The 14,893-nt window shown below is 42.8% G+C and overlaps 1 protein-coding gene across 1 annotated transcript; it reads left to right on the top strand.

The window, feature by feature from the left end:
* The first annotated feature begins 51 nt into the window (after positions 1–51).
* LOC146586983 (protein FAM228B-like) lies at positions 52–14,265 on the top strand. The gene is made up of 9 exons (XM_085320368.1): positions 52–185; positions 1,503–1,607; positions 3,703–3,822; positions 6,364–6,438; positions 7,120–7,317; positions 11,266–11,343; positions 12,440–12,527; positions 12,635–12,779; positions 14,087–14,265. The coding sequence occupies exons 1-9, from the start codon at positions 117–119 to the stop codon at positions 14,145–14,147; spliced, it is 939 nt and encodes a 312-aa protein (XP_085176494.1). The 5' UTR covers positions 52–116; the 3' UTR covers positions 14,148–14,265.
* The last annotated feature ends 628 nt before the right edge of the window (positions 14,266–14,893 follow it).

Genomic DNA, 14,893 nt, shown 5'->3' with positions numbered 1-14,893 from the left:
GGGACGCGGCGCGGCGCGGTGAACGCGCGGCCTGGAGCCGGGGGGGGGGGGGGGGGGGCAGTGAGGGCGCCATCTTCCCCGCGGCCGGGCTGAGCGGGAGCGGCGGCGGCTCCGCCATGAGGCGCGGCGCTGGCTCGCAGCACAGTGAGCTCCCGCCGGGGCCGCCCGGAGCCTCGCCAAGGCCGGTGAGGGGGCCTGTGTCCCCGGGGGTCCCCGTGTCCCCGGGGGTCCCCTGCCCTCCCCCCGGGGCCCGGGCAGGCGGAGGTCAGGACTCCGTCACCGGTATTGCCCTCTCCTCACTCGCTCTATCTGCGGGCCGCCTGGATTTGTGCACGTTAACTGTTTGCTTAATATTTTCTCTTCCACCTCAAAGCGATGGGCTGCTGCCTGCCCTAAACTGGCCGAGGCTGTGTTTCAGATAGGGATTACAGATCTGCTGGGCAGATCTACTGAAATCTCCTTCCCAAACTGTCAGCTCCTGTTCTCAGAGTTGGGCCCTGCCTGCCCTAGGGGCTGGTTCTCTCTTCCTGTCCCCTCGCCACCCTTCGCCACGTCCGAGGGAATCGGAGGGGACTAAGCCCCCAGGAAAGACAGCCAGCTGTGCTCACAAGGGATAAGGTGCATCTCCCTGCGTGCAGAGGAGGTGATGATTTGTGATCTGACAAGGGTAACTTCTTACAAAGGCTTTAGTCAGRAAAGGGGAGTTTGAGAGGACTGTGTGTGTGAGGATACTATTTTTTTTTGCCACAGTAATGATTAAAATCTGTCTTAAAGTTCCTACAAACCTTGTCTTCTTTTTAACCTGTTTTACTAAGCAGAACTGATGTGAAGCAAAAGAAACCTGTCTAAATATATTACTTATCTAAAGCTGTACTGTGATGGTAAAATAAAATGCAGATATATTTTCCAAGAAATTTTAGGCAGTTATTTCTGACTTGGTCATTCTTGGTCATTGACTGCCTACCTATGCACATTAGGTTAGCATTTGGGGACAGCAGCTGGTAAACTGGCTTGAAATCTTCAAATCTTGTTTTATCCATTCATACTTCAGAAGTCCTTTACTGTGTTTCTGTCATAGCAGGTGACCAAATTTTAGTTTTAAGGCCTGCAAAACAGCAGATGTCTTAAACAAGTAGGCCCTGCCTAGGTCAGCGGTGGAGAGGTGCCATCTTGTAGTAAGAGTCCAAACAAAACAGAAATAGGATTAAGACTCAGTGACGGTTTGATATTTTGGGGGGATTAAGAGAAACATTCTGCAGCTAGAAACTTTACCACCTGTAATTTTTTTTAACAGATAACTTCAGCAGATTGATTTACTATGTTTACTCTGTTCTTTTCCTTCCTGGGGTCCCAGTCTGCTATGATGAGAGAAAACATCTCCCTTCCTTTGTGCTCACAGAAAGGCTTGGGCTTGCTTTGTCAAGCTGAACGGGATGCTAGTTTTTTTTTTTTTTTTTTTTTTTTTTTAAAGTGTGTATTTTCCTTATCCTATGCTTTTCCAGGGAATTACAGCACCCATAGATCAGAAGAACAAAAGCCTAAATACTTTGAATGGAAGGAAGTCTGCAAAAGATGATCTGAAGCGGGAACCCTTGGCACCTTTGCAGGTAGATAAGGATATGTAACTTATAGGAAAGTACAAGCACTTCTGTCATATCAACTAGCTGACACTTTTCACTATCATCACATCCATCAGTACTCACTATTCTGCTTGTTGTTTTATGTCAGAAATGAGTTCAGTGCTAGGTCAGGGTGTGCTGACTGTTACTTATCTGTGCAGGTAATATAATACACAAACTCCTTTAATCGGTCATTATAGTATAAGGAAAACTTTGAGAATGCTTCTCCTTGCAAAAACCATGAGATCAGATGTGCTTTACAGCATTCTCTGGAGCTTAGCAGTTTTAGGCTGTCTGGGAAAAGGGGAGATCACTTTCAGAGCTGGGGAGTTCTCACAGAGAATAACAACCCTCCAGATCCCTTCTTCCTCTGTGGCTGACACGACACTCTACAGAAGCAATGGGACATATGTAGACATATGCAGACAAAAATCTTCATTTTCAGACAGAGAAAGGCAGTGGCTAGTAACTGCTTTGCAAATCATGTAGTAATGCCCTAATTGTAAGCCCTTTTTCCCTGGGTGATTCTACTATCTCCTTGTTACAAATCAACCCAAAGATCCTGGTACACATACAATAAAGGATATGGAATTTCTTGGCTGGATCTCAGAGTTAATACTTTAGCCTAATCTTCATCTGTTAGAACTAACTTTAAAACCCACTAAAATGCAACCATCCCTATGGTGGAATGGAGCAATTATTTAAAAGAGACTTACATATATCTGCAAAGGGCGCAAAGGGCACAAAGGAAAGAAGCAACAGTCAGAAGGTTGAATTTGATAAGTCTTGAAATGCTTTCAGAGCTGACAAGCATTCTAGGATTTGTGAACCCCTTTGTTGTTTGAAACAAAATGTATTATCCATTTATCATGAAGCTCAAAAGAGACAGTTGCTATTGGAGAGAGTATCTGACTGTAAACCTGACACTTCATCTCCTTCAGTTTAACTTATTGGGATACAAAAGTACTGTCGGTATCAGTTGGCAGCAGTTAGAATTCCTTTGGAGACTCGTTACGTTCTTTGGCTGGAATTGTAAGAAAACATGCTTTTTGGTGTTTATACAATGGTTTTATATGTTTTGGAATGTTTTAATGCTTTTCTCAGGCTAGTCCAACAATGCTTAGTATGGATAGGCCAAGAATTCCTGGTTACTAAGACTTGAGAGTCCAAGATCTGTGATGGAACATGATCAACAAAATCTTTGGCAGGTGAATGAGTCTACATTCCTTCAAGTGTAAATTCTACTGTGAAAAAACACAGTTCAGGACACACGAGACTAGTATTTGTATTTGATACCCGAGGACATTTGGAGGTAGTTGAGTTCGTACGTTGGGACTGATCACCTGAGACCCACTGAAGTTCCAGACAGCAATCTAGTCTATCTTTATGATTTCCAGGCCTGCGTTCCCCAGCATGTGCCTGAATTCATTGATGAATCCTGCTTAGTGCAAACATTCCTGGGGCCTTCAGTCCCCCTCTCGCCTAGGCAGGCTCAGAAATGTAGATGTTGTTGTGTCCTCTCAGTTTGTTGCAATATAGGTGGAAGATGCCTAGGATCCAAGTACTGTGCAAGTCTCCCAGGGAAGTCCCAAATAKTATCTCTAGTTAGTAGTACTCCTAAATTCAGAAATGACAGCGTAGCCCATCTCATACATGCATGCGTGCTCATTCAGTAAGTAATAATCTGATCTACAAGAGCTACTTAAATCTGTGGGTTGGAATTGAACTCATCCCTTTTTGAAGAAGAGTGCCCAAACTACTGAAATCATTACTTTAAATTGGGATCTCCAACTTCTATCCATTTTGTTTCATTTAGGTGAAATATTCCACTCTTCCTATCCTGAAGTATTTCTGAGAACTGCTGAAACAATAGTTTGTTCCCCTGCCTGTTGTACTGTTTGTGCASAAATAATCAAATAATGAGGTTTACAAGGCTGTGTGGTGTAGAGATGTTAGGTAAACTTACAGTTATACCCCAGTGTGTAACTTGATTGTAAAACCTAGATGTGAACCTGATTTTTATTAAATAGGTTGACTTTTAGTGTGATCTTTTCCTTTTTTTTCTCTTTTTTAATCTATTCAGAGGTTCTCCTCAGCACCAGCGAAGAGCAGTACAGCAAATACTTTTGCCTGCAGTGCTTGTTTGGGGAAGAAAAACACTACCAGAGATTGGCTAACACAGAAAAACTTCCATCGTGTAAAGGTAAGACTGAAAATATATTTTCAGGGATGGAATGAAAATGGTTTTGTGCAATGCTTGTAAAATCTGAGATGTGTGTGTCACGGGGAAAAGGAATGAAGATCTATAAAACTGTTAAGATACCCTTTCGTCCCTTTGAAGTAGCCATATTGAGTACCATGCAGTTTGGTGTGTGGAAAGGTTTCACGTACGACCTTAAACAAGTTTCTGACTAATTCTGTAAGAATTTTTCAAAAGTAAAGCATCTTAAAGAAAACTTTTCACCTGTTTATCAGTGTGCAGTATGCATGAGTGCTAGTAGCTACTCCGTGCTCACGAGATGGCTATGTTTCCCTGTATTGTCAAGGTACTGTTTTTAGAAAGGTCCTGTGACTGTGTGGTGCAGATCGGTTGGTGGTAATGTAACATGCTGTTTTTCTCCAAATACTAGGATGAAAGGGTCTTAAAACACACCTGAAATTTAATATTCCCTCTTTCAGTTATTTTTCATTATTTTGTTACTGCTTGGCAGTTCCTGCTTCTTCTTCATTGCCTGCTGCGAAGTATGGTGTAGTACGGTACCTGCTCATGTCACCTCAGGATGAGAAACGTTTTGGAGCTGGCCAACAGGGGCAAGGCAGAAATCACTGCAAGCTATACTGTGCAACTTTGCAAATAAGGGTATAAATGTATTTCTAATTGAGATTAAAARTAATATAAAGCACGGAGAGTAGCAGGTTTGTTTTCCATTCTGTGAATCAGCTGCATTCCTTCAGTCATGTGCTCTCAGCAGCATGTTAGGCTTAAACAAAAATGCTTTGGGTGGAGCTCCATTCTTAAATGGCACAAGAAGATCACAGCACAGATGACTTTGAATTCACCTATGTAAACCATAGAAGGTAGACAGTAGATGTAGCAGATTATTTCAGCCTTGCCTCTGGTTTAGGTCTATGTTTCAAGAAAAGCTGGGCTAATTTAGAATTAGTCTATCTGCATTAGTGGAAATGTTTAGTGTAGATATACTGAAACTAGTTTAAACTTTTAGTGATACCTAAGTTGATGTTAGCATGAAATGCAAATTTGGAAGGGCTGTTAATCTTATGACGACCAGCTGAACCTTCCTAGTGGTTTAACCCAACTCCTCATTTGGGACAGGCTATGAACGTGCCATTTACAGTAAATCTAACAAGTGGTAATTTGTTAAGCGTTAGGAATTTCAGCTGCATACCTCCTGTCTTAGGCTAAGCCAGTGCAAGTGAGGTACGTGCTGATAGTTCCTAAACTTGCTGGTTTATCCCAGAAAGGCAAAACAGACCCTAAGTTCGGGTTAGCATCAGAGAGATGGTCTGTCTAAAACAGCTTGTGTTTTAGTTCCCTGCCATAACTATGACTGCATTGCATCTTACCTGCTGGTAATTTTTTTATAGTGGATTCTTAAAGATAAATTTTGCTGTGGAGTATTTTTATTATAGAATGAAAATTCTATGTAAATTTGTTACTTATAAAAGGTATCGATTGATTCCTGAATGAAGAGTCCCTTTGGTTAACCCACAGAGTGGGTGCTGCCTGATCAGAGGAGAGATAATCTCTGTGATGTGTGAGATTGTGTGTGTGTGCATGTACACGCACGTGCTCCAGTCTTGCTTGAATAGACTCTACCCAGCTCATTTGTGAGCTGAACTGAAGACTCTCGAGCATTTCTATGGTCTTCCGTGGGTGGGTCCTGTGTGGAATAAATTTGGTCTCTTTCGCTTGTGGTCCTTGGCCTGCGTGCAGGGGTTGCAGTTAAGCTATGTAATAAACAAGTCCCTGTGAAAATTAGACTGCTAAAAATTAGATAACAGCAGGTGGTTCAAGGGCTACTGTTCTTAAACCATTTTTTAGTATACTGATATTCATAAAGTGAAGAACAGTTTCTCCCTATTTTGATCTTCAGAAAGCGTAAGATGAAGGTTGTGCTAGAGAAGAACTTGGCCGATGCTATGAAATTCCTTGAGTTTTAAAATGCAGACAAATTCATGAGCAGATGGAGAAGCAAGGCAAATTTCTGTTTCAAAAACGTTTTTCTCATTATCCTTCCTCTTACACTTAACTGTTTTCCTCCATTTTCCTTTTATACTTCTCTGAATTCCTTAATGTAACATTTCATCATGATTTTCATGTGTTTGATTGCTGTTTGTGTAGTGTGATTGTATCTGTATTGAAAATGAAGGTATGACTCAGATTCTGTGTGCTACCTTCCTCTGACATGTGTGGGCAACAGTGGCAAGGAGCAGGCAGTGGTGCAGGCACAGTGAGGAGGAGCCAGGGATGTGTGTGGTCTGGCCCCACCTGACATACGCAGTCTAGTTCTTGCTACCATGTTGTTGCTGCTGCTACATTTAATTGCTCAGAGTAAGTCTAGCAAGGATTTACCTGCTTGTGCAATCTACTTGCCTCTGGCATCTAGGTCACAGCATAACATGCCTTTAGTCACAGCACAGTAATTATTTTAAATTCAAAGGTAATTCTATCTCCTATTCTAACTCCTGCTCTTACTTCCTGTTTCTTTTGATACTTTGTTAGGCAGTACCTGATGAAAGTCGAGATATCATTGCTTGTGCTCAGTCTGTCTTGGAGAGAGAAAATTATTTCGTTAAGGTAAGTAAGGACTGATGTCTCTTTTCTCATTTACTGTTTGCTTTTCTGCATGTCAAAATGTTTCTTTTCATCCGTGATTGGTGATAAAGCCATCATCTGTCTGTAATATTGGAAAACAAATTTAGAAGTGAATGTTTCTGACCTGTCCGGTGCCATCATCTTCAGGCTCCTGAGGATTGGTAACTCTAAATAGAAGTTTTTGACTGCTATGTCTTTTTGATGAATTAATTGCTCATTTGTACCTATCTTTTGTTTTGTGGATGAGGTTAGATAGTGGCCCTGTGGATAAAGGACAGGAGGGCTGATCTGATTTAGCAGATTGCCTCTACTACAAGGAGAAGGTCCTGCTCCCACTGCCTCTCTTGCACAATCTGGTGCTTGTCTAACCCCCACCCTGAAATGATTTCAGCTCGCTAACCTAGTGAGAAAAGTGAATTATTTCCTGCCAATGTTACACTAGAGTCTAATGAATTTAGAGTCTGAATGCCAGAGACCATGCAAGGAAGGATTTGGAGTCAAGTGGTAAGAAATGGAGTGAGAGAGGAACAGAAGGAAGGGCTGGGAAGCAGGGCTTTGGCAGTAGTGACTAGACAGCTGAGGTTAGCCATGCTGAATAGCTTCGTTCTTTAGTGTGGTTGGCTAACAGGTTGTAATTTTTTTTGTTTTCAATTCCTTACTTAGGAGGTGGACAGATATTTGAAGCACAATGATTTCTTGAATCTGAGAAAGAAGGAGATGCTGTACAAGAAATGGCTTGGGGATGTTTCAGAGCCACTGCTGCAGAAAATCGAGGACAAAGTTGACAGCAAATCGAGTGAAGAAATACAGAAAAGGAATGAAGAACAACTCTCTCTATATTTAAACTACTGTAAAAAGAAGGTATCAACAAGCAGTAAATTTCTGTCATGGGAAGAGCTGCATACAGAGGATTGCAGACAAGATCAGTTTTATGTTGTTTGCTCTTTGATTGAGTAGCCTCGCATTCAGATATGCCTTGTTTGTAACTTACCCCTCCCAGGGATCTCTGCAGTTGTGACAGACATTGTTACAGCTGTTTGTTGAAATTCACCATCGTCTATGAACAACTGTTCAGTGCACCGAGTGTGAATCGGGTTCTGAACGTAGCGAAGAACTCGCAGGGTTTCATTCTGTGGGCTGAACCTTTTCAAGGGAAAACCTTCAGGTCTGCCAGCTGAAACCAAAAGCCGAGTGTGTTACCAGAGACTGACCTGCACCCTCAGGAGTTCAGCTAAAGCAGTGCTACAGCACGTTGGCAGAGTGTGAATGAGAAGTATTTGTGGCCTTCTCTGCCACTCCTCCAACTTTATAAAGGAAAAAAAAGATGGGAATGGAAGGATACCAGTAGGAAGGCACCAACAATTTCTTTAGGTTTGCATATAGGTGAATAGACCCAAGCCACGGATTGTGTAATTCCAAGGGTTTCAGTACTCACACAAATTGCAATCAATGTAGGAAATACTTGTTTGTTTTTGTTTTCACTGTGCATTTCAGACTGCTGTTGAGTACCACATTCCATGACTTAAATTTCTGTCTCTCAGAATTAGATATAGAGAGCAAAAAGAACCATCTATGACTACTGAAATAGTATTTTATGTCATACATGCTTTTATTGTCAATGGAAGCCACTGCACAATAGAGCTGTATGAACTTCCCATCCAGAAATGAAAATATAGTAGGAGCTGTCATGTTTTAATGAGAGCAAACAATTCTTTTTTCAAAAGACTTATGAGAAAGACCCATGCATTTAAACCTTTTGGAATGATGAAGGGCTGAACCAATTCTGCTCCTGAAATCCTGGAATTTAGGATATTTGGTATACTGTACCTATCTGTATCTGCATCAGTCCGTCTTGCAAGTTCCTGTGCTAGGTCAGGACTTTGCTGGATGTCCTCAAGAGGCAGTGGTTGTTCTGGGATGTGTCCCTCTTCTTCCTGAACAAACGCAGCCCTTGTGGTCAGCCTCCATCATGGTGATTTCATGCTACTGAATGATTTTGTGCTGCCTGGCTGGAGCTGGTAAAGATGGCACAGAATCAGTAAGGTTGGAAGGAACCTCTCTCTGTAGATCATCTAGTCCAACCTCCCCGCTCAGCAGGGTCACCTAGAGCATGTTAGACAGGGTTGCATACATATGTGCTTGCTGCACTCAACCCAGGAATGCCCACCTTTTCTCCTTGCCCTATTTTTACAGCTGTCTTGAATGTATCAGGAAAGCAGGCTGGAGCCCTTCAGAATAACAGAAAGAATAATGTGCATAAGTTTGCATTAATTATGTCAGCACATAATGTTTTGCAGTGCTAGGACACTTCTATGGATTGGTTAATATCTTGGATTCTGTTGTGTGCTTTTTTTTCTCTCATTTCTTTTTGTCCATTTTCCCTTGCTCTTCTCCTTGCTATTAGGCTTCTCCTTGTCCTCTTCCTCAAGTCTCCTTACCTCTCCGTATCTGTCATCACTGTTTCCTCTTTCCATACCAATTCTTCTTCCTCCAGTCTCTTTTCTCAATCTATCTCCCTTTTATTTGACCTCTCACTCTCCCACTGCTTTGCCTCTTTTTTTTTGTCAGACTCCCCAATCTACTGTCCCCCTCCCCTTGTTGCTTCTGATGATTTCCCCCAGTTGTCCACTGTCTCTTGCTTTKCCAAGCCTCCTCCCCTTCTACTATTCTCATCTTCCCTTCCTACTCTTTCTCTGCTTGCTGTCCCTTCCAAGTTCCTCCATTTCAGTCTTTCTCTCATCTTACTTCTCTGCCTCYTTTCTCACCCACTCTTAATTCTTCACTGCACCATCTGAGCCTTATTCCTTTTCCTCCCTTCCTTGACTCTCCATTGCTCCAGTGATCTGCTTGTATGTTTTTTTTTCACCTTAAATCTGCCTCCTTTTGGTTTTCATTCTCACCTCCTCCCYACCCCCAATCCCAGGGCCACGGGCTGCAGATGCAGGGTGAGATGGCCAGTTATGACTGGGCAGCAGCTCTAGTTTTCTTCAGGTTTACAGTCGGCTAAAGGCTAAGAGTTTGTTCAACTATGCCAGACTGGTATTGGGTGSTAAGCTGGATCTTTCAGGGAGGGGGGGGTGCTGTCGTATTAGCCACAATTCAGCTTCTTTTGTCCATATTTTGAGCATTATGTGCTGCAATGCTGTATTTTGGACATGGGTATTTGGGATATTGTGGCATTGTGTGCTGAAATGCTGGAGAGTTATAGAGACCCTGCAAACTCATCTGTGAGAATGCTGTTAACTCTGCTTTCGGCCCCCTGGGATGTGAGCGATAAAATGACTTATGTGAAAGGGGTCAGACATGGGTGTGTTGAACAGCACCTAACACAGCTGACTGAGGCCTCAGCACGTATTTTAATGGGATGRTATTTAACAATATACCAAAGGGTGGCACTAAAACTCTGCAAATCAAGTACTGTTAAGGTGTAAAGCTTTATAGGAATATGAACAGGAGAAGATGAGAAGGGCTGCTGTCTGCTCTCCAGGGGAGAGCCAGGAGCAGAGGCTCCTGCAGCTGTAGCACTCTCCAGCAGTTACTAGTCAAGCCCTGCAGGGCTGCCCAGATGCCTGCTGAGTGCCTGGGAACAGCCCAGGCTCTTGGGAACTGGGTCACTAGCCCATGGGAGTAATTTCAACACAGTGACCCCGAAACCTGCTGCAGATCTCACTTCCTTTGGTTTGGGCTTGTTCTGCAGCACATCTGGAACTGCTCAGGTTAAAGTATGATGTTTCCAGCTCTCAGCTTGAAATTATATTCACAGACCTCCAAAACAAACTGAGCAGAGTGAAAATCTAGAGGGCTGTAGGCTGGATGCTTCTTTTCTTGCAGGGCTATGCACTCTGGGGAATTGTTTCCACAGGAAAGCCAAAAATCTTAACCGGAAACATTTTGCATGAGTAAGACTGACCTGAGAGTATTAGGCAGAACTATTTTGTATGCTTTTTTGTTATTTTGCTATTTTGTAGGCCTTGCTTGTGGCCTCTGTTCCTTTTGATTTTCTGTTTTATTTTCTTATCTCTACAGCTCCTACTTAATGCAATTGAGATGAGCTTAGTCTTATTTGCTGTCAATATTACAGTATAATTTGGAAACAAATGGATATAATCTACCTTACCATCAGGCCTGATCAATGTGTTGACCTTGGCTACRTCAGCATATCCAGCTTCTTGACGGCCTGTTTGATCTGATGTTTTTCTGGTCTTGACATCAAGCTGGAGTGGTGGTAACTGCTGTTCCCCAGCTGTTTCTGGTCACGGGGAACTTGATTTGCATGATAAATATCTAAAGTTCATTGAAGGCAGAGTTCTGGATGAGATGGAGTTGTKGTCTGAACCAGTAGGAGTAGATCAGGTCTTTGCTCTTACACATAGTAACAAAAACGTGCTCACAATTGAGACCCAGCGCTCCCATCTTGGGAACAGTGACTGCCTGGGACTATGGCTGGTGGGGGATCAGTCACTTTTTTTAAGATTGATTTCCTTCTGTGTCCATTTTTTTTTCCTTTGGATGGAATTCCCATTATCTGGACAGCCCAAGTTGTGAGTATAATTCCAGTCTCTAATTTCTGGATGCTTTGTGAAAGCATTATTTATGCCTGTGATAAAATGAAATGGATGAATTTTCCTGCTATACTTGATCACCTTCTGAGATGAAAATTAGGAAGYGCCTGTTGTCTCTGCAGCCTCCAGTGCACTGTCTACCTACCATGCCTGACTGTGTAATTTCTTTCACCTAAGCTGGCTGTTCTGCTACTGCTTTATTAGCAAGAGCTTTTGAGATCTGACCTCCTACCTGTTCCTCCCACAGGGCTATGCGGCTTTGGACAGTTACAACCCTTCAGAGTATGATCCCTTATTCYTGAAGACGTGTACAGACTGCTGGAAGGTCTGATGGCTATTTATGATGTGGGTTTTAGATACACCCTTTGACCAGCATGAAATTAATGTTAAATAGGAGGCAATGTTATGTRGACTTGCTGGTCTGGGGCTGGTATAAAGCAGCACGTTTTAGTTTTATTAGCTGAACAAATTGGATCCCAGCTCCTACTGCATTTAAGCCCATTTTGTGTTTGAAAATGAGTGTCACTGGGAATAGSGTTTGGGTGGACAGTAAACACAGACTTGAAGGCACAGTAGCACAGCAGGCACTGGGGGAAGGTTTGCTTTCCCAAACTCAGATTCAGTGGTCAAGTGGGAAGCATCCTGTCTAAGGAGGGTAGGTGAGTTCCACTGCAAGCTGGGTTTGTATCTGTAAAAGAAAACAGTTCAGATAATCTTTACAGAAGCTTTAATTCAAATGCACCAAAGATTTGGGTACCTAATGGAAGAGTTAGGTAGGACTTGGATACAAATCCTTGAAGTACAATTCCCTAAATCCCCCCTAGGTGCCATAATCTCTCAGCAGCTGTGTGGACTGAGCTGATACTTCCTTGCAATGAGCCACTTGGGGTTCATCTACATCACCTGCATCCTTTGCCTAAGTGGCAATCRCTCTGATCCTCTAAACAAAGGTAGAGCTGCCCATTTCTACAATAGCTTGGCCCAAGCTTCAGGAAAGGGTGCACTGTGCAACTCTTGGCAATGGGGGGGGGGGGGTTCAGAGCCACAGTATAAACCTTCCAGGAGCGTATCCAAGTAATGAGGCTTGAGAGTGTTACTGAACAGGATGAGCGGCTCTGATCCTTTCCTTGTAATGTAAAATCACCCATATAGCCCAGGAGATCAGGCTCCTATAGTCTGGTTTTACAGCAGCGTTGCCGAATGCTTCATAGTCTGACTTAGGAGCTGAGATGGTTAGCATCTCCCAGAATCAGGCCATTCAGGTCCATGCCTCCTGTCTTCATTCATAAAAATGAGGTTGATGCTTCTTTCCTGCTAACCAATGGTATCTGAAGTTCACATTTGTCTGACTTACTTGCTTTAGAGTTTGAGACTGTCTGACAAAGTGCTTCTGTAGCTTGAAATAATTCTCTCTGTCACAGGTTTCAATACCGACTTTAAACGATCCATTGTTAAAAGATGCGCAAAAAAAGTTTACTGAGAAAAGCATTATCAGGCAGTGCGAAACAGGTATTAAAAATAATCAAGAACCCCCTTTTGGAAGCATTTTATATTGAGGGCCATCCTTGCTTGTGAGAGTAGGTGCTCACACCATGCATTTGTTACTTTCCTGTCAGGAAGGCTATGCTCATCCAGAGAACTGAAAGAACTCAGCAAAGCAGAACTGCCACTGCTTCCTTTAAGCCGACAACATGTGGATGCAGTTGAGTGGCTGAAGATACCACACGCCTACATTGCTAGTGAGGTCCACCAAAGAAAGAGGTAAGAGCTAACATGCTTATAGAGGCAGCCTAAGTGCTACAGCAGACAAGCTCTGGGTTTGGCTGCATAGCAGAAGTGCTAAAACCTCAGTTTCATGGTGAATTCTGCTTTATGCTGCTTTTTTGCCTGGTAAAGTGGTGAAAGGAAAGCCTTCAGGTATTGGAGTTGACAGCAGGATGTGCCAAAAGGCAACCCTGATGGCTAAGCTGAGCCTTGAAATAAAGCAGCTTTTGGTGAAAAGCTTCTTGTCTTTTCTGGGTGCAGCCTGGCAGTTAGCCCTACTGTTCAGGATAGAGAACTCCTGGATGTTTGAATGGGAAGATCAGAGAGGATTTAATGTTCATGCTTTTTTTTGCTATTAGTTTCTAGATTTTAGAAACAGAGTGAGATCAGATCCGTGTTTGCTCAGCCAGAGTGTCCTTTGTGATACCGTGTGTATCCTGGCTCGAGCAATGAGGCTGTTCCTGTAAAGGAGCTGCTTGTACTCAGGGAGCTAACAGCCACCCCATTGCTCAGGTTCAGAACAGGTTTTTCTTGTCTACAGGGTGGTTAGATTCAAAATACAGTAGCAGTCACTAACCTTGAAGGAATGTGGTAGAAGATAAAATGATTAACAGAACAATTTCTGGGTCTGCACCTGGCTTGGAGCAACACTGTTCTGCTGGGGTTCTTCAAGTGTCCTACTTACAGCTGAAGGATGTTTAGAGGATGGAGCTGCAGTAGCTTTCAGCTCTTGCAACTCTGCAAGCACTGAACTGGTGCAGTGATGGCAACTGCTGCTCTGCTCCCTAAGCTGAGAAAAGAGTGCGCCCCAGCTGCCCTGCCCTGATAGGGATTCTTTATTCCTTTGGGATGACTGAAGAGTGAGTTTTGTTTTGTTATATATTTTTTTTTAAAGTCCCAGTGCTCTCATCCACTCCTTTTGAACGTTCCCTGGTTCTGCTTCGCAGTACCCAACACTTAAAGGAGCTCCTGTTTCTCAGCAACAAGAACATCAAAGCTGAAGCAAGAGCCTGATGTTTTCCCAAACCATGCCCACTCTATCCTTGCTTTCCATGCTCCTCTCCCCACCTTCTGCACTGCACTAGAGTTTTTTAACGACTGTTATTGACCTAAGGCTTTAATCCAGCATAATAGTTAGAGCAGTTATGAGTAATGACAGATTTTTAGGAAGAAAACTGGTCACAAAAACAAAMGTTTCCTGGAATGACTCAGTGTGGGGAGAAGAGCTAGTGCAGGAACTGTATACTGGGCTGCAGCAATCATAGCATTGAATGGACTAATAGTAGCTTTTATTTCTGTTTAAGGCGAAAAGTTGTTGAATACCACAAAGACACCAAGAACTCATGCCACTTGTCCTCCAGCTGACTGTGCGGTGCAAAACCATCAGAAGGTACYGTTCACAATATATATGTTAGAGCTTCTGCCAAAGCAAGTGATAACAGGCCAGTCCTTCTAGCAGACTGCAATAAACTTAGCACCTAAACATGTGTTTCCGAAGTACTGTTTTTACACAACAGCCAAAGAAATGTATGAGATGTTGCTCCTTTTATTTCCAGTTACAGCCCCAAACCTGTGGGGATCCAAATTAATATTTTAGGAAACTTACTTAAGCTCAGCTCTGGGAAGATAATGTAGCGATTCTCTAGGTTATTATAAGCCGATGAGTGTCTTTGTATTAAAGAGACAGAACTAGTGAGAAATGTTAGAAAAAAAAAATCCTGTTAAGCCACTCCCTTGTGCAACATAGACTCTCTATGTTTCCCCAGGACTGGAGATAGATAGCTACAGCTCTGAGTCTGCTGTATCTCATATTACAAGAAGTGTGAATCTTAGCAGTGATCAGAGGGAAAAGCAAATTCCACTTACTGCTTCAGGTCTTGCAATTTTGCAAAAGAAGCCAAGAGGTCACCTTGTGTATTAAGAACAAACCCTGTCTTTCAATGACAAGGGAGGTGCTCTAGGCTTTGTGCAGGGTTAGCAGATGTGTACAGAAGAGCAGGTGAGAAAGCACTGCTAAGAAAATAACGATTTTTTTCTTTAAATCTCTGTTAGAACTCAAATATTGAATGTCTTGCAAAATAATACTAGGGTAATACTACCAAGGGAAGGTA

Source organism: Rhea americana, unplaced genomic scaffold, assembly GCF_003343005.1.
Source record: "Rhea americana isolate MKP2758 unplaced genomic scaffold, rheAme1 scaffold_63, whole genome shotgun sequence".
NCBI classification, from domain to species: domain Eukaryota; kingdom Metazoa; phylum Chordata; class Aves; order Rheiformes; family Rheidae; genus Rhea; species Rhea americana.
The sequence above is the reverse complement of the archived record's forward strand: the minus strand, read 5'-3'. Positions and strand labels throughout refer to the sequence as shown.